This window comes from Pithys albifrons, chromosome 3 (genome assembly GCF_047495875.1).
Source record: "Pithys albifrons albifrons isolate INPA30051 chromosome 3, PitAlb_v1, whole genome shotgun sequence".
Lineage (NCBI taxonomy): Eukaryota > Metazoa > Chordata > Aves > Passeriformes > Thamnophilidae > Pithys > Pithys albifrons.
In genome coordinates, this window is record NC_092460.1 from 72,105,893 (window position 1) to 72,131,286 (window position 25,394).

At 36.1% G+C, this 25,394-nt stretch overlaps 1 protein-coding gene across 3 annotated transcripts in view; it reads right to left on the bottom strand.

Moving 5' to 3' along the window:
• The window catches only part of PPHLN1 (periphilin 1), a 64,117-nt gene that overhangs the window by 27,781 nt on the left and 10,942 nt on the right, over positions 1-25,394 (bottom strand). For 2 of the 3 annotated variants that reach the window (XM_071552369.1, XM_071552370.1), the window contains exons 6-9: positions 16,000-16,208; positions 11,639-11,709; positions 7,631-7,750; positions 5,001-5,141 (exon numbers count right to left, since the gene is read on the bottom strand). In XM_071552369.1, the coding sequence (XP_071408470.1) occupies positions 5,001-5,141; positions 7,631-7,750; positions 11,639-11,709; positions 16,000-16,208 (541 nt within the window). Of the gene's footprint in view, positions 1-5,000; positions 5,142-7,630; positions 7,751-11,638; positions 11,710-15,957; positions 16,209-25,394 lie in introns of all 3 variants that reach the window. The other variant, XM_071552368.1, reaches the window with a different exon arrangement.

The following is a 25,394-nucleotide window of genomic DNA, read 5'->3' on the forward strand; positions in this document are numbered from 1 at the left end:
TACCACACACCTCAGCACATTACATGCTAAAAGCATAAGCTGATTCTTAACTACATAAAACCAGAAACTAAACAACTCCAAAACAACACTTTAATGCATGTTGTGTGTTATTAAATACAAAAATGCTAAAAAAGTGAATGAAATTGTCAGATTAGCAAACTATAGATATTCATTAATCATGACATGCCAATGCAAACCTCTCTGCTACACTGTTTTCAAGTGCCCAGACCAACCTTCTAAGCATCTATTTATTTAATGGAGTTCTACCTCACTGTGCTCAGACAAATACTCAGACAACATATAACACTCTATTTCAAAATTATAAATGTAGAGAAAAAAGAGAAAGGCATGTTCAAAGGTCTAGGGAAACACCTAGCTTCAAAAAAACCCAAACAATTAGAAAACACCCAACCCAGAGTGAAATTTACCTCACTATCTTATTTTTTAAAAACTCTCCAAAGCTTCTTATTACCAACAGAACATTAAAAAAATACATGATGGATCAAGACGCTACTTAATGGGATATATTAAAGTATGAAACACACATTAAAGCTGCAGAATTTTCTTTCAGTGCAAAGCAGCACAAAGATTGAAAAGACTATGCACCTGACATAAGACAGAAGGGAACTGTTTTCCCTGTACCTGCCACGCAGAAATGACAGGAAAAAATCTTCCAATCCCAAAGTGGCAGAGCCAGAGGACTCTAGGAAATTAACCTTTCCCTGAGAGCATCTGAGCCCACTTCCAGTGGAGCAGGTCCCAAAAGCCAGGGACCACAGCAGGGAGCTGGGATTTGGCAGTTCAAGAATGGGGACAGGAAGCTGTCAAGAGAAGGAGTAAACAGACACCACGTCCTTGGTGGAAAGCAAGCATGTTCCAGACTGATGGTAGCTGAGCTCAAGAGACAGAGCAGTGAAATACAGAAACAGGCTGCCCAGAGATAGAGCTGAATCCCCTTCATTGGAAATATGCAGGACTCAATTTAATTGACAGAGCTCTGAAGAACCTGATCTAAGGCCCTTTTTCAAGAGAAGACTGTATCCAACCTGGATGTTTCCACAATACTGCTGTCACTTTGCCTGTTCCTTCAAACATGAGACCAGAAATGTCCAGGATCTGTGGTCCCAGTTCAGAAATGTTTTCAAGGCCCCATGCATCTTCAACCATGCTCTTCCTTTCCAAGTAATACTGGCACACTTCAAATTAAATACAAGTTTTGCAGCTTTTCTAGTTTGGCAGTGACACAGGTAATTCTTGGGTCTGTTTAAACAGTGTCTGGATTTTTCCAAGCCTTAATCTGTGAGCGGAACTTCTAATTCCTCTCTTTATGTCAGCTTCAGTTTATATTTGCAAAGCAAGTGCAGACTCTTAAAATACAGTCACTATATAGCAAACAGCAAATAGCACTTGGTTTGACACTTTTTGCCCTGTCATAGTCAGCATACAAAACCTCCTTTTCTTCAAATGGCATGATTTTACATGAATGCTTGCAGTAAGTCCCCTGTCAAACAAATCATATAGAAATATTTTTTGATGAGTCAGAGTGACGATTTACAATGACATTTCATTTAAAATTATGAATTTGGGGATTGAGTTTCTGTAGCTTAAAGGAAAGGCAGAAGGAACTTTGCAAAAGAGTGATATGAGTGATACACAAGATACAGAAACAGCCTTATTTAAACAGAACACATGTATGAATATTTCATTCAATTGTTCGAGGGATTCTTTTGTTTGATTTTCTTACAAGAAATAGTAGTCTGTATCACAAGCTGTCATCCCCTTCCCACTCAGGGCATCAGGCTGCCTGTTCCTCTGCTACACAGCAATGAATTTGTTCATTGCGACACTGCCCATGTTCTGTCAGCAATTTTTTTGCCTCTGGGTTTCCCTGAAATAGTACCATACTATGAAGAACCAGGACATATTTGGAAAATTTTGTTCCTTTCCCTGATTGGAGCTTTGGAGACAGATGCTACGGAGAAAACAAAGGAAAGAGGGCTCCATCAGGAGTTTGGAACAGCACAAATTCCTGGCAATCAGGTTGAGAATAAATATGAACAGAAAAGCAACCATCACTAGATCTGGTGCTCCAAGAGAAAGCATTAAAACTTAGGAGACAAAAGTAGAAGAGGTCCAGTGGGTCAAGCCTTCTAATCAAGCTGCATTTCCTCAAAGACTAGCTGGACCCTCACAATTCTTTGACACATACCCAGTGGCACAAGGCCTGTCTGTCCAGGGTATACTGAAAAACAACCTTTTGGAAATCTCCATCACAGAAAGATTACACCTTCACCATTTCTGAAGTGTTAATCCTTCCACAAAATTACGTTCCAGAAATATTACATTAAAACAATGAAATTTAACTGAAATGATAATCCATGGAACAAAAAAAATTTTACTGCTATTACTTGAGTCTTCAAGACAAATATACAGAAACAAATAATAAAAAAGCTTTCCTATAAATATATTATATATTTTATGATCAAGTCACTCCTCCTAAAGTGTATTATAGCTTACAGTTCACTTTAAAGATTTAAATGTTACACCTGTATCAACAATACAGCATGACTAGCAATAGCACTAAATTTGTATGTTAAGAACTAATTTTACTGTGCGAAAAACAGAAACACACTTTCAGTTGAGAAGTAGTAAAATCAATGTAAATTATATTGAGAAATTCATTCAAAAAACCTTTAGGAAGCTGTCCACAACAGCACTGCATATTTAGTTTGCATTCCACTCTTTGTTCTCTCTCTCATTACTTGTCAAAGGCAGAGAACTCACGCCACACAAAATTAAACTGAATTTACTTTTAGATGCTGAGAACTCAAAGTCAATAGAAGAGCATACAGATTTCTACAGAAAGACTGCTTCCACATACAACAGGAAGATTAACAGTATTTCATTATGATTCATTATGATATTCATGATGATTATGAAAATCATCAGGTCTATTACAACAACTAAAAAAAAAATTGAGAAAAGTTAATTGCTGAAGGTGAAGTTGCTACTCAATATTTATTTGAAAAATACATAGATCATTTTCCAGTCAAGTTTCAATGATGAATAAATACCTGGTCTAACTCATAACAAATTCACAGTACTTGATAAGAAAATAAGTATCTTGTTCAGTTGAATAAAATTTATTGAAGGTGCTTCTAGCATCATCCTAAAATCTTATTTAAATTCTGTGGAAGCTGAGGGCTTCAATATCCAAATCAACAACAGGGGAAACTAGTCCCAAAAAATCCAAATCTTTTAAGTTATTCCTCAGGCTTTTTTGACCAAAGTTCCTACAAGTATCCCATTTTATGGAACATAATCTAGATTTCCTCAGAATTAAATGCAAACTCTACCAAGTGCAACAGCATGAGATCATATTGAAAACAACATTTGGGTTTTATGTCCAAATTTTCATCTGTTCTTGCTATAACCCTGTCTTTAGGATCTAGGCAAATTAACCCAATCCACAGGTTCATCAGCATCAGGCTAAATAATCACAGCTGCTATTTTTTAAAAATCTGCTCCTAGTCTTTCTATGTTTTTGCCATTTTTGAACAGTCATAAGTTTATGCATTTGGTAGTATCTGACTTAGGCCATGTACAAGCCTGTGATCAGACACACAGGGATAAACCAACTGCATTTACAACATGCCTTGGTGACTCCATCCCAGCCAGACCCAGCACGCATGGAAGGCCATGCTCACCAGGAACATGATTGGGCAAAGTCAATATTAAAACAAGAAAAAACCCAAAACCAACTAGGTAGAGAGCTGTTTTTCAAGTGTCAATAAAAAGGAACAGTGTTACAGTACAGGAAACTGTTTCACAGGCAATAGAACAAAGGCCACTAGAATTAAGATGGAAAACGAAGACCTAGAAATAAGCTTATCTTAAACAAGACAAGAAACCTATTTTCTTGAAGATGTTATTATGAGATAAACATGAGGGGGAAAAGTGATCTGTATTTCTCTTTCACCCATCCCAGGCATACACTAAAAACAGTGTAAATCACAGCAAATTTGAAGAAAGTCATCTCTTTCTCACACTCAAATTATAAACTTTAAATGCAATTTACTGAGTTGGACATAGTTCCATTTATATCAGAAAGACCAAGCAAGAAAAACCTCCAAATTCTCCATTTAAAGTAATAAAAATGAGAAACAAAACACTTTCAATTGTTTACAACAAATAAAATTGAAAGTAATTGTAGAAAACTTCCTTACTGTCACGTGCCATGATAAAGACTAGTACCTGAATAAACTTCCATAGAATCACCTCAAAACCTCAATGTTACAAGAGTGATAAAAATCTCGTTTTGTATTAAATCAATCCCCAAAACTGAACACAAAAGAGAAAAAAATACAGTTTTTGAATATAATAACCCTCTCTGATCTACGTCTCGATATAAAACACTGTTGTCAAAACAAAATTTGATGGTTCTTAATATTCAGAGAATGCCAAAGGCACTGAGATTCAAAGCTGATTTAAAAAAAGAAACAAAACAAACATGAAACCCCAACATTGCCCCCACAAATCACAACTACAAAAATGAACCCAGCCAAACAAATACAAACAGACAAAACAACAACAGGAAGTTTCTGGTGTTCAATCACAAACTGCGTATATTTAAGTGAAGGAAATTACACTGTAAAACTGATTTTTGATAATTTGATTTGACATAAAGCCATTCTTTTTAACTACATTTGAAATTATTTGTCTTATATTTAATTTTAAAACAATTATTCAAAGAAGCAGTCATTGTCTAGCTTGCAGAACAGCAGCTGTATCTAAGTTACAGAAAGCTACCACTAATTTCCACGTGCAGATAAATGCCATGGTTCTTCAGAATTAAATAGTCAGAGATGTTATCATCACATCATCTCAAGAAATCAAATTACATTCATATTATACTCCATGAAGGAGGAAAAAATAAATCAAGATAATTCTATCAGAGTAAACCATTACCATAATAGTGACAAAACACCAAGAGGACTCACCTGTTCAATCTCCTTTGTCTTGGCTGCAATTGCTTTTGAGCGACCAAGAAGCTGCCCATCCTCATATAATTCCGTAGTATCCGTTATATTTGCTTCTGTTTCCTCTGTTTGTTCAATGTATAATGGAGCAGAAGATCCAGCCTTAAAAAAACCCCAAACAATAAATTCAATTTTGAGAGCAAAATAAAAACCTCAGTGTGAGGAAAAAAACCAAAACTCCAAATAGAGTCATCACTCAGGTATCAGTTTGTTCATCAAAGCTATTAGCAAAGTATTACTGCTACAATCCTAAAAGATACAGAAATAGGAATTTTAAACATGTAGAAAACATGACATCATAAAAAACCCTGTGACTCAGTCTTAACTGTGTAAAGGCACTGATGTCAGATAACCTTTACCTGTCCATCCACTGAGAAGAAATTTGTATATGCAATATTTTTATCACCTGATAAGCAAGGAAAATTCACAATGGAAGTCTGATTAGTTTTCTGGGAAAGGATGAAAGTAACAAAATCAAAGGTAAATAGGTATCAAAAAAATAAAAATGCAATCAGAAAACTCCTGCAGCATTCAGGACCACAGATTTAATATTAAAGGAATAGTGATAACTACTGTATAGCAAAAGCAAACATGTGATTAGAAGAATTTCTAAAAACATGAAAAATTACACTGAAGTACTGTAACTGTATAAACTTCCTTCTAACACAGAAATTAAGACAGTATTCCTACACCAAAGAAAACAGATTCCAACTCCAAGGATTCTGCACAGAAGATGTAGTAACTTGTTTTTACAGCATTTTTTAAATCTGGTATTATGGTACAAATATGTAGAGTAGTTAAATATTTTATTAAAAATAGGATTTGAGAATTGAAGATGACAAAATTACTTTCTATTATTCAAAAATAGAGGTGAAGAATCTTAAGACTTAATCAATGTGAAAGAGAAAAGCATTAGACAGAAAAAGAAAAAACTTTAAGTGGTCCTGTGAGCACCTGCTCAAATCTTAGCAGCAACATAAACCATTAAGACTGCATCCCAATTCTTGCCACCACAGTAAATAATAAAATGCCTGAGAGTGACTAAAGGCTACTAAAAATTTCAGTGCAACAAAAAAACTCAACTATTCAGCACTATGTAAGATAAACTGGACAAAGTTAAAAAGTCTTGCAATTTATACATGACAGCCTACAAATCAAGGTGAGAAGTATCCTTTCTTCAAGAACTCAGAATTAGATGCCTCACCTCCTTCATTAGCATTCCTATAGCCCACTTTCAATAGTCAGTACGGACTGCGCTATAATCAACTACAATTGCTTTATTTTGATTCTTTATTTTAAATCTTTTTGCCACTGCAATTTTCTCTGAGGCACAGAGGAAGCTTTAAACATCTCTTTTCCACACAGCCCACTCTTCTTTCCTCCCTTGCATTACCTTCCCCTCATCAAGAACCAGAATGATACTTCTCTTCACTGCTACTCTCCTGAACCTCTCAGAAATGTACATCCATATGTTCTCCTCCATACAGCACTCATCCTTGGATCCGTTGTTGCTTTTTTCTTACTCTTAACATTTCCTCCCCTTGTTTCTTTTTTTTTCCCAATTACTTTTTCTAGTTTATTTATCCAACTAGATCTTCCTGACCACTATTGAGTTGTTTCTGCATTCACCTATTACATCAATGAGCAGGACTTAAAAGTTTGGATAAACATGGATCCAGTGAGTTTATTTCTCTCACCTAGCCCTTATATTCCAGAAGCATGAAACAGAGGGGGAAATGTGATACTTCCCAAGATGCTTGTAAAGCAGGTCCTCTTTTCTTTAAGTGTCTCTAAAGTTGAGGCCAAGTGAAAGTCAACGAGCAAATTACCACAGAATTAAAACAGATAAATTTTACATTATATGACTTTAGGCTTGTTTTAAATGACAAATACATATTCCACTAACAAAACAGAATCCAAAAAAGACATCCTATCCAAGAGCAGTATAACAAAACAATGACTGAGAAGGGCTATAATGACACTTCCAATATAGCCAGGGGTAGAAGACAAGGAGGGGTGAGAACAGATGGGAATAAACTAGCAAATAATTAATGTTGATTATTAGTGAAATAAGGGTTCCAGGCAAAAAAAATAGTTATCTACCAACTGCAGTATCAAGGTAAAAGATTAATTTTTTAATACACAGGAGGATTGCTTTCTGAAAAAGAATACATGACATGGTAGGCTGACATGGTGTGAAACTGAACTCAATAATCCAGAGCTTCTCCTCTATTTTACACGTACACTTGTGTTTTTACTCAGAAGTCCCTTGGCAATTTTAAGGAGTTCAGTAGGCATACAGACCTACACTGCTACAAGAGTTCCATGGAGAATTCCTGGGAGAGCTGAAGCCTGACTGTCAGTTGTAGCTCAACATGAATTCAAAGTATACTAACAAAATGCACTCTGGCTTTGTGGGTTTTTTCCCAAAATTAAATAAATCTCAAGGCTTTCATCTTCCTCTACCTTGCAACAAATATTTAATATCGTAAGCAGAAAAATTCAGGGATAGGTAACAAATTGTGCCTTTCAAAAGAGTACAGAAAAACAAGAGTCTATCATTGTAACATTTTAGAATAATCAGATCTTACATCATAATCTGTTATTTCAGGTAAATTGCTTTCCTCAGCCTTCTCTGCCTTTTCAGCTGCCCATTTGCTTGCAGCTTCTGCAAGTTCCTTTTCTGATAGTCTGTTGCTCTTCTCCAAGACCTGTACAAAAACATTACAGTCAAGATTTAACACAAAATACACACAGCAAAACATCTTCAAAATCAAAATAAACAGTTATTCAAGATCCCTAAAACATTCTAACTAGTCTTACACAGTCTAACACAGGAAATAAAAGTTGAAATTATTTCATTTGCTGCCTGATTTCTTTAAAAAGAGAAGTTAGTGTGAAGAGAGCAGATAACAAACAATAAAAGGAGAGGAGGGGAAAAAAAAACAATGAAGTTCAGTAGACTGCTAAAAACACCTTACTTTTCAGAATCAGTTTTAGTAAATTCTCAGGTCAGAGACAACAAAAAATTTGAGACCAACTGGGCACTAAAGGAAGTCAGATACAAGTGTGGAGCGATCCAATAATGTGATTTTCAGGCAAAAGGCTGTAACAAATTTAATTCAAACAATTAAATACTAGGTAGGGTATAAAACCTAAAATAATTGGGGACAATAAGTATTTTAAACATACTTTAAGTGATCAGAGCTCATTCCATTAGAAGTCATTATTTTTTATTAGGGGGAACACTGATCATTAATAATAGAGTCAGTCATGGCTTTATGGCCTTTCGGTCTACTTTTTGATTTGGAAATTCTCATATAAACAATATTTAAAAGTTGATTTCTCTCTAAGAATATAGTCGGACATTTACTATCAGAACAGCAAACAGACAATGACAAATATCAGTTTAGGAATATCTAGCTTTACAAATCTTGTTATCACTACCTCAGTATTTAATTTGAATCACCTGTATCTGCAGAAGCATCCACTCAAGAATCTACACCACTATAGCATTAAAAATGCTATACACTAAGATGGATAGCTAAAAAAAAATACAAAACTCCTACTGCCTGAAAGGGCTGTAACAATTTCTATTCAATGCCTGTTTCATCTTAGCAAACAAAAAAAGTAGACAAAAAACAGCAAACGAACGAAAACCCAAATGAAAAAACCCAAAGACTCCTGCTCTTATGATAAGTTACAAAAGTGTCCAGCAAGAGCAAATATTATGACCTGTATCAAGACTGCTTGGTTTTCAGATGTTTTTGTTTATCTCAAGTATTATCCAAACATCTCTTTGTGCTGTAGTATGGCAAAAGTACACATAATTCACAGAACCCTTCCAGGATTCTGTCATCAGGACACAACTTTTATCTGAATCCAGAAGAGAAGTGCAACAGAATGTTCCAACAGGATTCCCTATTTCTATAACTGCAAATTACAGAATTACAACCAGTGAAGTCAGAAAGTTCAATATGCAGAAGAATAATATAATAGCAAGGAATAATACAATTCATAAAATACCTAGTCCAGCCCACTTTACCAAACTATACAATTATTCTTGTATATGTATGTATGTATGGCCAAACTTCGCGAACGAAGATTTGGGAAGGGCTCTCCCCCAGGTGGGGGTGTGCCCTTCGAGCCTGCGCAGTGGACTTTTTTATTACACTAGTCTCTAAAACCTATCTGATGAATAGCTCTTTTTCCCCCAATGTTCCTATTTCCCATAGTATGCCTGATTTTATCTTTACCCTGACTTTTCCCTAGCTGCCAACAAATCTTGTACTGTGGTTCTATTATGAATCTCTCCCTTTTCTCAAGTGTAACTCTGTCCAGTACTAACAAGAAGAAAAGACCAGTATCTTCATAACCAACAGTCAGCTTTGCATGAAGTGAAGATAAATAAAATCTCACATGATGTGCTGTATTTCCACAAACCATTAAAAGAACCTAACCATTCTACTATCAAATGGAATACAGAAAAGAAAAGTTTCATTTCATCTCACTAAATTTCATGCTCCAGGTTGAAAGTCGATAAATAGCTATTAAATCCTGGGTGAATTTTATGTAATACAGTAATGGTATTTCCACATGTACACTACAACTGAAGAGAAAGAACCGGACATATTTCTCAGATGAAAATGTCTGCAGCTACTTAAGGCTGCAAACTTGCAAGAAATGAGTAACCTAATATATTTTGTAAAACACTTCAACTGCCCCCCCCCCCTCCCCTTCACCACTCGCTGCCTCAAAACAGAAGTCTGGTTTTGGGGCGGGGTGGGGGTGGGGGGTGTTTGCCTCAGAACATAGAACAGTAATTCCCTGTCTCACACATCTGCCTTTTGCTCTAAATATGTTGGATACAGCCTCCAAGGTTTATGTTCCAGATTGCTATTAAAGAAAAACACTAAAGATTTCATGTCACTACTTCTATGTCAGTGAAGCACTTATGTAACTTAACTTGTCAGTGTAGTCCAGCCAAGAGCTGATTCCTACAGGCTCCACTGACACAGGACAGTACATCACAAGCAGACTAGGGGACTTCAAGAGAAAAGCAATAAATGGTCATGGAAGTATTTCCACTTCTGCAGCTGATGCATACCCAATATATATTTGTGTTGTCTGCAAAATTACTTCCATCAAACAGAAAGTTTCATTTTGTGTAGCCTATATCAGATATGCATATACATGCAAACTGCCGGCAGAAAAACAACAATGCAGCATAGATCAGACCTGACTGAAGAAAGCAGAACATTCACGGAATACTTGACAGTTCAAGCTCACACTACATATTAACACAAGAGTAAGAGATTTTGCAATGCCTCCTTGTTCACAAAGGTTTGTATTAAGCAAGGATTTGATACTAAGCTGCAGGATGCTGAGTCTGTAGGCAAAATAGGTGAACTAATTACAAAGTTTATGTTATGATCTAAATCAGTGTAACTTTTGCATAATTGCTTTTATCTTACTTTTCCTATTTACACCACTGAAAATACATCACTTGTCTCCCCGCTTAAGGACATTGGCAAATAGCTAGCACAGCAGTTCTAAAAGAGCTGCACAAAGCGTAAGTACTTAGAATGAAATAACAGAACCAAAACCTGATATTTACCCCATCTCACTGTTTTCTTCAGTGTCTCCTTCGCACAACAAACAGTACCTTTTTTTGTTTAAGCATTCCACTGCTTTTGTTAAAAAGGCCTCAATAACTGAGTTAGTGCACCATGTTACTTAGGGCAAGTGCCATTTTAATTGGACCTTTAAAATTTTAAACAGTATCATGCATTGTTTCTTTACTTCACATTAAAGCATTTCTCAAAAATTTACAGAAAATACTTCTGTGGAAGTGTTAATTTTAACCTCAGATATAATTCCAGAGCAGCAGTCTGTGTTGTGAACATTATTTTGTTGCCACAAGACAGCCAAAACAGTATTGTTCATTACTGTTTATTAGCCTGTCCATTTAGCTAATTAGCAAGATTATGTAGTTGGTGCTCAGCCCACAAGATCTGATGGGAAATAAAACAGTATCAGTAAAAACATAAAGCAACATTTACCAAACTATCTTGCAATGCAGCTCCCTTCCCAATTAAAGGCCATCATTCTGGCCATATCCTCAGCAGCCTTGCTTCTCTGCTATTTACATTATCTTCCCAGTCAGTCAGACACTTTACACACTGTTTTCAAATCCAGTCACAGCTTAGGAATCACTGAAGGATGAAGTTCAGTGCAAATACAGGCTTGTCCAACTGATCTGTTGCTCATAAAAACCACTTGACCATTTTTTCTCCTTGCTATTCCTTTTCTGGCACCATCTGAACTTTGAAAAATGACAATTTTAAATACATATAGAACTTTCTTCTTCCTAAAATGTGACAGTGAATACCAAACAAAACCACCCGTCAGTGCCATCATTAGATACACAGCATTTTCAGCACCTTCCTACTAGATAAGGGAACCCTATCCTCTGGTGGATATGCAGAGCAATCCAAGATGCTCCCTCCTTAACAGCCTCATACAGCACCTCCTTCTAATTGAGGAAAAAAACCCAACAATGAGCAATCTAAAAACATAGTACTTGAAAATAAATTCACCTTTGATGAGGGTACTGGTGTGGACCCTGAAGGTGATGCATCTCTTGATGTTCTCAGTGTCCTCTCTTTCCCTACAATTAAGGAAAAAAAAAAGACTGTGAAATTAAAGTTATACGTTGCAAAAACGCTTACTGGCTTGGAAAAATTGCACTGAAATTTGCTCAAGTCTGACATCTTATCACTCTCTCTATAACTATCTGATGACAGGAGGTTGCAGCAAGATAGGAATTGGCCTCTTCTCCCAGACAAATAGCAACGGGATAAGAGGAAGTGGCCTCAAGCTCCACCAGGGGAGGTTCAGGTTGGAGATAAAAAAGAATTTTTTCACTGAAAGGGTGGTTAAGCATTTGAACAGACTACCCAGAGAGGTGGTGGACTTGATATTCCTGGAAGTGTTCAAGAAATGACTGGACGTCGCACTTAATTCTATGGTTTAATTGACAAGGTGGTGTTTGGTCAAAGGTGGGACTCAATGATCCTGGAGGTCTTTTCTAAGCTTAATGATTCTACGAAATCTACACATTCCACCATCTGATAAATATTGATAACACTTTGTTCTCTTCACAAGAAAAGACATAGCTGTGTCATGTGACACATTTAGGAAAACCCACTATCCCTTTTTTCATCATTAACTGAAAGGGCGTATCAATGTGATTCAGCATGATGATGTGGTTTCACTTGTTAATATTCATGTAACAATATTAATGGGTGAAATATTAAAAACACCAGTCAATCTTTCCACGAAACCAGGCAGTATAGGAACTGGTTTAGCAGGTCACAGGATGTTGAAAAGTCCTGCCATGGGAAACAGTTCCGTACTGTATCAGCCACAGGCAAGATGCTCTTTGTGTGATCAATGTTTTTCTTCTAAGACTTACAATTGGCAAAATGTCAAATCACATTCACTGTGCTAATCACAATCTGTGCATGGTCTTGCCACAGACCAGTTTGAGGCAGCCCACAGCAGTAGAAATGGTTGCAGTGTAAACTACTAGTTTGCAAGCTGTGGTCCACAGATTACATCTAAGGGATCTGCAAAAGGTAAATACAAAAAGCAAACATGTTGTCAGTAGGCCTAAATTAACTAGACTATTCAGACTCACTGGAAAAAGGTTGACTGCTCACAAATAAAATACAATATAAACTTACTGTAGCTTCCATTAAATTTTATCAATAAAATTAATAAAGAGATGAATTAAAATGCCTACCAAATACTTACAAAAATTGGGATAGAAATTATTTTAGTAGCACTATAAACATGATTGTCCATTATGACTTTCAATATGGCTTTAATGAGTTAAAGCAAAAAAGAGTAGACATGGCATCTCACTCCTAAGAGATGAGCTATTTTCCTTTTTTTATTACTCAATGCCATAAAATAATAGTGCATGGTGTTACGTCTTTTAAAATACCTATACAAAAATGTAGTAAAAACTCTATGCAAAATGTGTACCTTTAACAATAGAAAATGTTTAAAAGGTATTTGAAAAGTTGGTCTTCAACTCTTTTGTCACATTTTCATACCATACCTATAGTGTAGGCTTAATACAAAGATCAAAATCATGCACACTGTCGGAGGTAAGTGAATTACTGCTGTAATGTTGAAGGCCTACAAATCCATGCAAAACTCTTCACAGCTACTGATGGGTCTTTCAAAAATGCTAATGAAAATAGGTATGAAAGTTACCCTGGCAAAAGCAAATGTTCTAAATTGCACTTTACACCTCAATTTGAAGAGGATGCTAAATGGAGAGCATACTTAAAAACACAGAAATCAGCCTTATTTGAGAATTTCTAGAGATGTAAACCAAAGGAAATTGATTTTCAACAGAAATAAGCTGTTTAACAAGAAATAGTAAATAGAAAAACTATGAAAAATATAAAGCTCCTATAAATACAAAGTATTTGTCAAAACTAAAAACAAGAAGTTAGAAATAATCATGCCTTTAAATCTGTTACTCCCCTGTCAAAGCACAGAATATCTCCTTTGTCACCACCAAGTAACCCTGAAGTTTTGCTCCTGTGATACCTGCTTTTCAGCCCCATGGCTGAGCACCTCCTTTTAAATTTACAGACTACTCTAACTGCCTCCCACATGACTCCTTTATCGGGCTGGATTATTTAAAGAATATCTCAGTTGAATGGTCTATATGTTTGCACCTGAACAGATGAAATGGGCTGATACAAGTGGCAGTAAAGTATTCAAAGTCAAGCAGAGACAAAAAACATAATTTAATTTGGAGACATTATTAGGCCATTTTTTCTGAATGTAAGTGGCTATTTTGAACCCAAAAGTCCTGTAAAATTAAACATGACACTTTCCAACACCATTGTTTGCCTTCTTGCATCTACTCCACGTACCACCCTACAGACCCCTTACTTTCTGAACCAGTGAAGGAATATCATCCTGCTTCTCTCCATGCTCTCTCATGACAGATGATGCCTGTCCTTACCATGAGCCCTTTCCCTCCCATTACCAAGCTTATGCATGTCCCTCCAGTTTTCTTTTTTTTAAACCCAACATTTATCCTAATGTATGAGGGGCTGTAGAGTATGGGACATTCCTTCTTCAGTGGAAGTCATGGTGTCAAACCAATTCAGACAGCAGGATTTTAAACAATACTATGATCTTTTTAAAAGATACCATATTGCAAGTTCGACAAGAAAGAGTATATACTCTGCATATGATAAATCCATTTAAGTACTGACTAAAATATACAGCTGACATATATGAGCTATGTCCCACTTTATGTTCCTTTTAAATATGTAATATATGAGCTTATCTAAGGCAAATCATAGTCACAAACGATTCTGTAAGTATTATTTAAGCCATTTACACTTTGTAAATATATCTTTTTAGTTCAGTCATATAGAGGAAATAATTTAGTAGTACTGTTTTTCAGGGACAGGCAGTTATAAAGAAATAGTCCTCTGTACCAGTCACTTTGTCTCTTAAAACTGATTCAAAGATGATTGGGAGAGGTGTTTAACCGTGCAATTGGGAAAAACAGCAAAACTCATAGACCTAGATGTAAGCTCATCTCTTGACCAGCGTCTTTTCTGGCTTGTGAAAATGTCTACTTCACTACTATCTGAGTAATTCTGACAATATAGGATACAGCTACACTTACGTGATCGAAGGCAGCTCAAAATTTTATATGGCTTTCTCACAACATTGTTTTCCTGTTTCTAGTAATTATGAGCTGCAAACCTATAACACTTCTACAAATGTAGTAAAATATATTTTCCTCTTCTTCTCCTACATGTAGAGAAATTTACGTTTGCAGAGTATTCCTACAAAACGTTAAAAGAATTGCAATGACCAAAAAGAAAAATCATCTGTATTCTACATGGTATGAAATAATTTCTCAATATTTAAACAATGTTAACTAAACTATAATGACCTTTTTTGGTAAGAAATGCTACATAAAGGCTCAGTGTGTCACTCTGGAAACATAATGTGCCTATCAGTGCATTAAAAAAAAAATCTACTTATATTTAAAAAGCTGCCAAAATGAACAGTAGGTTTGCACAGTTCACTAGAAAGCATTTGCAGAAAGGGAAATTAGATCAGATTAATTTACATACGCAGTACAAACAACAGTGGCTAAGATTGCAGTATACAAAAAAAAAAGTAATTTTAACTTTTTTTGCCCCTAAATCATTTAAATAGGAAAATCTCAAATATTTTCATAACAGACAATTCATTAGACTTGTGGGAAACATTAGCAGCTAAGCTTTTAAAAGGCAAAACACATACAGTATAGGCTAAACTAAGGTATGTTTCACATTTCTTTGAGGAAAGGAAAATCTGAGAAGATATGGCAATGAGATGAAATAGCTAAAAACCAATCAGCTTCAAAAGCCTAATAATACAGTTATAAGAACATTAAGAAATAATGCAGCAAGCATGTACTGTAATTTCACTAATTTTTTAATCCCTTTTTTCCCCTGGTTGCAAGAAGAAATGTCTTAATCTGCTATAGATGACAGCAAAGTTACTTGTAAGGGAATCCAATAAAGCACATTAAGAAATAACAGGAGTTGATGCTAAAAGGAACATAAAATACTAGAAAAAGCTATGCAGCTAAAACTCCTACAGTCAGTCTAGAGCTGCTACTGAAATAACACCCACAATCTCCCACACAAAATACATAAGGGAACAGTAAAGCACAATGAAACAACCAGAGCAGACAAGACATAGATGGCACAAAATTGGTAGTTTTTTCATTGGAAAAGAGCATGTAAAGAAAAAGGGCTTATACAGTGAGTTGCAGTTTCATCTCACTAACCAGTTCTCATCAATAATCCAGCATTACCTTGCTGAGAAGAAATATTTCTTTTATGTAAAGATGACATACTTCTGCTATGCTGGTGGAAAGGATAGGCTTTGCTTCTTTCAGGAGAGTAGCTCCTGCTGCTGACACTAGAGCCAGATCTGCTGTGTGGAGAATCCCTTCGGCTCCCTGGCGATTCCCTGAAGAAAGGAGAGTCCCTCTTATGAGGGGATCGATCTCTCACATAATGAGAAGGATAGAAGCTTTTCCTTCTGAAGCCATCTCTGACGTCCCTTGGAGGACAACACAAAAATAAAAGTTACTTGGTTATCCTTTCAATGTTTCTAGAACAGCACTAAACAATACAGTGGTAACATTTCGTGTCTGGTAAATACAAATAGGTTAGCAGTCATCTGCAGAAAACGTCCAAAATCTTAAGCATTGTTAAGAGTACTAGGCAATGAGTGAAAAACAATTAGGAAAGTTAAAAAAAAAGGACAATTTTTTTCAGATTTCATTGAACAAGTTACTTCATTGCTAGAAGCTAATTCCTTTCTATTTCTCGATAATACTGCTAAAAATGTAAGAAAAAGACATTTTTCTTACATGGAATGTAAGAAAACGGGAGCTCTTGCAATTTTTTTTTTTCAGATTTAGTCCATTTCTCCTGAAAATTAAGCCTTAATTTACAATAGCTAAAACTGCATATGGAAATATTGCTCACACTATTTGGCATTTTTCACCTCTGTTTTCCTCTTATTTTGAAGGGACTATATATCCCTCATTTGGTTTCACGCATATTGCTATGGGAAATATCACTGAGGGATTTCAGCTTATATCCAGCATAAACAAAAAGAAATCTGCAGAATATCTATACTCATGCCTATGGATTTACCCAAGGTCAAATCTTGAATGAAAACGTGAAGACTTCTACATCCTAAAAATGTTTTTCACAGCACACAATATTAATTCTGAACTTTACTGTAAAATGTCCCAGACCCAACTGATTTTAAACTGTAATCTAATACACACCAAAACTTTCTACTAAATTTGGAATTTGTTACTCCAGGCCATATCGCAAATGTGTTGGTTATCTGTAAATTGTATTAATATATATCTACATGTAAAGATAAAAAAAAAAAAAGACCTAGTATCATTTTGAACTTGTCCTAAAGAATCTCAGAGCTAACAAACACACAAGCCAACTTAATATAGACTTGTCACATTTGCCTTGGTCGGAAACGCATTACATCTTCTCAGCTTCTCCACAGCATTGCTGCAAGTGGAAATAAAGGCTTTATAGCATTTCTAGTAAATCACTGTTCTCTCCTACTTCTCATCACAGTCCAATATTTTAAACAAGGGAATATCTGTCAAAGAGAAACAAAAATCTGGTGGTTTCATTCAGAACAATGAAGCTATAGCTAATTTTAGATTGGTGGAAAACAGGGAAAAAAGCCTGTAGTGTTTAATTCATACAGCATATTACAGGCCCAGATTTGTGACAGATAAGGTACTTCAGTGTGCCAAAAGTGTTTTGGACTGTCAAAACTACACAGGTAGCACCACAAACACAAACCCTATGACACTGCTGGGTGTGATTTACCTTTTGCATAGAAAGCACATCTGCACAAGTGGTTCTGCTTCAGAATGCAAACATGCCATAAGCAACATTAGAGTATTCTGCAGCAGAGAAGTTATGGGGATGGGTAATAGCCACTAGGACACCAACAATTCTTCAGCTCATTTCTCCAATTCCAGATGGAATAAAATATCAAGAAAATAAAGCCTCTGTTTTGAAAATTTTCATACAAAGCTGAAGTATGAATCAATAGCCCTCAACCACCCTGGTTTTCAGCAAAAAAGCCTGTGAAGCAAAGCCAAGTAGTAATTATTTCACTGTCAACAGACCACAAGGCTTTTATAGGTACTCTATAATAGAGAAAAAGCATATTTTACAGATCTGAATATCTAAGTTGTGTAAAAAAAATAAATTAATTTCTTCTTCCTAAGCCAACTGGGCAAACTTGCAAGGCGTTGTTAACTAGCACCCTATTTAATATTCTCTAATTGGCAGTCATTGTATAGATATTTATATCAAAGAATGAATCACCCCAGAATATACAGAAGGACAGTCCTCCTGCTTTCTTCAAAGGGCTAAGAGCAATGTGCCCACCTCTGGATACTACTCTATAGAAGATATACAGATTGACAGAAGACTTTCTGAAAGGAAATAACTGAAATTATCAGAGACTGGGAAAAGAAATTTAATGAAGAAACACTGAAAACCATTTGTCCACCTAAATTTAGCAAAAAGAAATCTACATAAGCCAGGTGAGTTCTCAAACCTCTGAGATAACTGAAAACAGGGAACTAATGCTTTATCTGTGTTATTTGTATGAACATTTTATGTAGCAATAGAATCCAAGTAGAAGTTCACATTTGAAGAATATTACATTAGCTCAGCACTGAACTACTTTTTCTAGCTAAGTGGGGTTTATTCATTCATTAAAGAACATAACAATCAAATATTATCAAGATGAGTTAGGTACAGCCCATTTCTTCTACCATTTCCTTCTGAATCTCTCTTTAAATAATGTTACTTATTTTAGAGCAAAGCTTTCTGGCAGAGCAGTACACCACTTTTATGTGCAAAACACACTTTTATGACCAAGCTATTAAGCCCTCGTACACAGAGAAGTTTATTATGGAAATGTTTATGGAGCCCCAGCTATTGCACGCATATAATAAATGCCCTAATATACATGCAAGAATTTTAAAAATATCACTGAAATCTACTTTTAAACAGGAAAACATCCGAAAGCCTCATTCTACAATAATATTCTTCACCATAAAATAGAATCTTACTTTTAATTTTTGAATTTTCATTTCATCACTCCATGTTAATTCTAACTGGACCATATCTCATACAGAACAAAACCATTAACTATATTAAATCTGTTTCAGAGAGCACAGCAACAGCACAGTATGTCTGATGTTTTCCATTAGTGTAACAAACTACACTGAACAGAACAAAGTAAGTATTGTTTTACCTTTATTCTTTTTCGTAAATATTTAAGCCAACATACACCTGCCATTTGGTAATGAAGGCCCCAATTCAGCAAAGCAGGTAAGCACATGCTTCAGATTCCAACACATACTCAAAAGTTTTATTGAGCAGGGACAATATTTAATAGAGAAGCAAAATTTTGTGCTTGGCTGTAACTTTAAAATAGAGCTACTGTCCTTAACAACAAATACAGGATTAATCCCTTTTACATAGCATCCCTCAAAAATTTACATTTTGTATTCATATTTCAAACTTAGTCCTGAAAGCACATTTTTTCCCTCTCAGCAGCACTGCAACAGGAAGCAGTATCATTGTTAACCTGGATGAAACCTGACCCTTAAATTGTCACTAAAGCTGACAGTCTCAGATGAGCTCCTGAAATTTTACAAGCAAATGGCCATACTCTGATAAACCATTCACCAAGGGCAGCTGAGAGAAGAGCACAAGCCTGAGAGATATTTCAGCTAACCATCATTTCCAATTTCCTCAAGGATAAAACACAGTTACAGAATAGACAAAGGTACAGCTTTCTGCATAGAAGAAGACCAAGCGAATACAACCTTGACAAAAGACCAGAAACACTACCTTCTCTGAGCTATCACTACCACACTGAGTACCTCTGGTCTCATCCCTCCCTGCAAACCATTAAGCAGCATGTTGTGGAAAACAGAGACCTACAGAAGGCACATAGTTACAAAAGCAAGCAGTACAGCTTAAGCTATGTGAAACACAAACACAAACTGGTGTGTCAGTTTTATACTTTAAGAGTACATAAAGGTAAAATTAAATCACTTGCTAGAGGTGAAATGCCCAGGAGATGTACTTGGGTACATGACAGCACATCATATACACTACAGGAAAAAACTTTGTGGTAAGAAGAATCTTGGTAAGCTCTCATGGAATTCATGCTACTGGGACAATTGTGTGCAGTACCACATGCTTGCAGTTCTCTGGGACTTCGACATCCCAATACAGACATTCATCTTTTCAACTAAAACATTAATCTACAACACGGTTCAGCCATACAGGACGTAACTCTCACTTTTGACACTGAAATGAAGAGACTGACAAGAAAACAGCACACTGCTGTGGAACAGAAACTGGAGGTTCTTCCAGTAATTCACAGGTGGGTGCTGTCTATGACCTAGACAAAAAACATTAACAGAGAAGTTAATGTGATCCTTTCCAACTGACAAATTGAAATAATCTAAGAAAGATTATTGCTGTTGTCAAAGGCGTTAAATATTCCATTTATAGGCTTGGACTTGCTTAATTACTAACCTTGCCTAAAAGTAACCCACACAATTTTTTAAATACAACACCAGACTTCATAATACACAGGCAAGAGGAAGGGGGAGGAAAAGTGCAACTAAAACAAGAAATACCCTTGCCTTCCCTGTATGGAAACTGCAAGGGCTAACAGAGAGCTACCAACATGATTCAGATGATGCAGAAAACATTTAATCAAATATACTACACCACTGATCTCTAAAAGAGGAGTCAAGAACACCTCTACTTTTAATATTTTCAAAGTAAATGTAGGTGGTGAAAGTTTCCAGCCATTATCCTCTCTCCCAGAAGCCATTCCATTTCCTTCTGAAGTATGCAGGACACAGTTGTTCAACAAACTAACAACGTACTCAGGTTCTGCATTGGAGACTTATTATAATCTCATGTTATTGTCCAGAGATCCTTATGCAGATTTATCATAAACTATATTAATACTGTGAATTACACCATTGTAGATACAAGTAATTGCAGCTGGTTCCAATGGCTTTCATTTCAACATGTGAAATAATGACAAGATTTCTTATGACAACTTATTTTCAATGTTTTATGACTAAGCAAATAACTGCAGGACTTGTAAGCGATATCTGCATTTGCTTTAAATGAAATCAAGGTAATTAGGACTAGTCAATGTAACCTTATTAACAGCTTTTTGCATGAAGGCAAAAGGAAACAGACATTGCAAAACACTGCTAAGTCTCATGCAGAGAAGGGCAATGAGACACATCAAATGTACAAAAAAATAAAAAATATATAAATGTTTCACAATTTTTATGATGCATGAAGTACTACTGAAGTTATCATATGCAAATACCAAAACTCCACACTGATGGCACTTGCCCACCTCACTCAATATAAAAGCTACTCAACTCATCTCCCACCATCACCACCATCATCTTGGGATGTCATGACAGATCAGATAATAAAAACTAGGACAACTTGAATATTATAGCAACATTAGAGAGAAATGGTTCCTTGTTCTTTAATAGAATCATAAAGCTGTGCACTTCAACTGCACTGGAAATCCCACTACATTCCTCTTGATCCATAGTAAAGAGAACTTCCTTTCTACTGTCATCGATAATGTACTATTAGACTTGCTGGAAGATAAACCCACACAGTGAGAGTATATTTAACCTGAAACTCTCTTTGTATTATGTGACAGAGGGAAATTATGGTCAAGGATACAGATAAGGACAGAGAAACAAATAACAGAGTCAAGAAAAACATAGATTTAATTACCAAATAATTAAGAGCAAACAGTTTTATACAACTGTTTGCAGAATAAAGACAAAATATGTTAATTAGACAAATCAAGATCCAATTAGACAAAAGAATTGCATTCAAATGCACATGATCTTGGTTTCTCTTCAAAACATAAATCTCAGTTTGCAAACAAATTGGTTGTCCCAAACACAGAAGAGTTAAAGAGGCAGCATAACAGAAAATAGCTCTTAAAGAAAATGTAGCAACTACTGAATGAACAAGATCGCTGTATAAGACATGAAGTCTAATATGAAGTCATTAAATATTTAGTGTAAACCAAAACCAACTTTTAAGGTATATATTACCTATTATCTTGTCCTAGCTTCCCCCCCCTCCACCCTCCAAAACATCATCAGCCAAGGTAAACTAATTTAGCTAGCAGTCTAACACAATGGGTTTTCTGAACTAAAGATTTCAACGGACAAGTCCTTGCCTGGAGTTGTAGGCAGGTATAACGAATCTACCACAATGATCTATTATAAGGAAACTGTAATTTTGTATATGAATAAACAAGCTACTCAGTCAGTCGTGTGAATACCTGAGAGGTTCAGTGTTCTGGCAAAGATTTTCTTTATTTATTAAAAGAAAAAGGCATGTGCTAATGAGTATGATTACAACTCTGCTTATCAATCTCTGTCCAAAGCAAAACCATTTTCTTTGGGTGACTGCCATGTTTATTTCCCTCCACACGTGGTTTTTAATAAAGAATGAAGTTCTTGTATGGTGTCCCTTAAGACCTGTCAAATATCGCAACAGAATAGCAGACTTATGTACATTTATAGCACCATCTCATAAATCCCTTCGGCAAAGTTTATCTTGTATAAGCAAGACAAAGATAAGATAAGTTTACATTACAAGAAAGTTTAAATTCAAAGCCTAACGACCTCCCACAATATAATACACTGTTTTTAACAAATACAATATTTACACAGGTTCACTATTTCATTAATTAAAGAATTCATATAAGGGAGGAGGAAAAAAAAACAAATCAAGAAGAAACTGACCTCCTATAATTCAAAGGTGATTGCACAGTGATAACATAAAAGTAACTGCCTTGGCCTATGACACACCTGAACCCTCAATATTCAATGCTGCTTTATTGAGAGAAGACTCAGTGACCCTTAAATTTCATCTGGAAACTCTCTCATCAATGATTTTGGTTTAAAATAACTGTTCTTGCCACAAAAGAATTTTCTTCTCAATGTACAATCTTCAGACCACCCCTCTACAACATCCTGGAATCACACAGTGCACCTGCAAGGAGTTAATCACTAAATGGAAGGCTAGTTCAAGCAGAGATCAAAAAGCCAGGATCGCTGGACTTCTGTCCTTCAATTTGCAACCAATTTTTTCCATGCTTTTCAGTAAACAGAGTCTGTGAAGGCATATGCATCTACAATAATCAAGGCCTATTATGCTTTACCACCCTGAATTGCAAATTTAATACTCAGAAAAACATGTAGAATTGTCAGAGGAAAGGCAGCATGCCATTGATGCTAAAGATTTCTAAAACAAAATATACAACTGACTGATGAATCTCAGTTGTTCACAGATCATGAACTGTTTAAGTTTCAATATTTTGCCAGAGAGTTTTCTCCCATTTCTAGTACCAAAATTATGTTGGTATGTCCATTTCTTACAACATATTTCTTGTGCACTACACAAGTAGGCAAGATCTGCTTTATATAGACAAATGCATTAGTATTAAAGACTAGACTAAGACTATTTCCTGACTTCACAGAGAATATAGGAGAAAAACACAACCAACAACCAATAAACAGAACAACACACGTAGAAGAAGCAAGGTTCCTTCAGTAACAGAGGAAAAGTTATTCATAATAACTGGAGAGTTATTAAAAATATTCTATACAAGTCACTTCTCTGGAGTCTATCTTATATAAACCAATATTACTACTGATGCAAAGTACTTAGTCTGCAAATATGGCAATCCTTATTTTACAAAAATCCAGGCCTCAGATAATTCTAAGGATCAAATTTAATGCATGTGTAGCTGGGATTTACAAGTGCGTCATTTTGTAATTTCTCTTTGAAGATGAGTCTTACCCATTCTAAGTTGCCAAGTTTCATATATTTCACATCTTATAACTCCGTTTGGTTGAAAAAAAAAAGAATGAAGTAATGCTCTATGCACTCAAAAGGATTATAATTTGGCATGACTAAAGTGAACAGCAGCTAGCAATCTTCTAAAGCATTTCACACTGAAAAGTTCATCTGACCTTACAAAAACGAACTTATATGCAAAATGCATTGCTATGAGGCCCAAAGAGAAGTACTGCAAAACTACAGTCCTTCAACATGTAACAGCATAGTTCCCTGCAACCTTTTCAAAAACCTCGCATGCATGAGTGCTTTGAATAAACAAGCTTAATCTATTGCTAAAGACTAGTAACAACAGCTCCAGAACTGATCAAGATCAGTAAAAGATCCATATACAACAAAGGAGTCATGTCTTAATTCATCTCTTCTCGATTGCTAATCTCACAGCATCAGCAATTAAGACGGTACAACTTTCATAATGTGTGCAGAACATTTTCTCCAAACTAAAAGATCGTGCTTTGATGTAGAATTCTTTATATATGCCAACTACACTTGAATCAAGAGGCACTTCAAACCAAGTTAAAACCGTAAGGTTACAAAATTCACATCAGTTCCTAGAGTTCAGATATCCAGCAAGAATTCCTTAGGTGACAAGAGGAGAAAAAAAACCTACAAACTCATTTTGAAATCTATGCCCTACGCATCTCTTGAATTATGTTATTCTTTACATATAAAATATGATATTGCCATAAAGAAGTTATGGTCAGGATGACAGCTGTTCACTAAGCATAGTATAAAACAGGGCCCACAAGTCACAAGAACCACGGGGGTCCAGAGAACAGCAGAAGGAAGAGTAATGCTCCACTCAGTGGTAGACATGATAATCTCTACCATTTAAATGACAGCTGCTTGGAAACTGGATCATTAACCTACCATAAGAAGAAGGAAGGCAAGAAAAAAAGACAGCTAAGCCAAGTGGTAGAACCTCAGTAATCCTCTTGCCACTCACAGAGACATGCTGCTGGTGAGCAGACACACCACAGCTGAAGCCACAACTTTTCAACTGCTAAGTAAGCAAGCACTTCCTATTTTTATGAAAAGGCAAGAAGCTTAAAAAAAACCAACAAAAAGCCACCACAAAAGAAACAACAACAACAAAGCACAAAAACACCAAACAACTAAGCTGGTTTCTCCAACATCGCAAAGTTTCAGATAATCACAGACTATCCTGAGTTGGAAGGGACCCACAAGGACCATTGAAGTCGAACTCCTTACCCTGCACAGGACAGTCTCAAGAATCACACCATGTGCCTAAGATCATTGTTCAAACACTTCTTCAACTCTGTCAGGCTTGGTGCTGTGACCATTTCCCTGCAGAGTCTGCTCCAGTGCCCAACCACCCTCTGGGGGAAGAACCTTCTCCTAATTCGCAACTTAAACTTCCCTTGACACAACTTCAGGCCGTTCCCTCAGGTCCTGTCACTGGTCACCACAGAGAAGAGATCAATGCCTGCCCCTACTCTTCCCCTCACGACCAAGTTGTAGCTGCAATGAGGTCTCTCCTCAGTCTCCTCCAGGCTGAACAGACCTAGTGCCCTCAGCCACTCCTCATGCAGCTTCCCCTCAAGGACCTTCACCATCTTCATTGTCTTCCTTTGGACACTCTCTAACACAGCTTAATATCTTTCTTATATTGTGGTGCCCAAAACTGCACACAATATTCAAAGTGAGGCCTTATCAGTGCAGAGCAGAGGAGGACAATCCCCTCCCTCGATTAGCTGGCGATACTTTGTCTGAT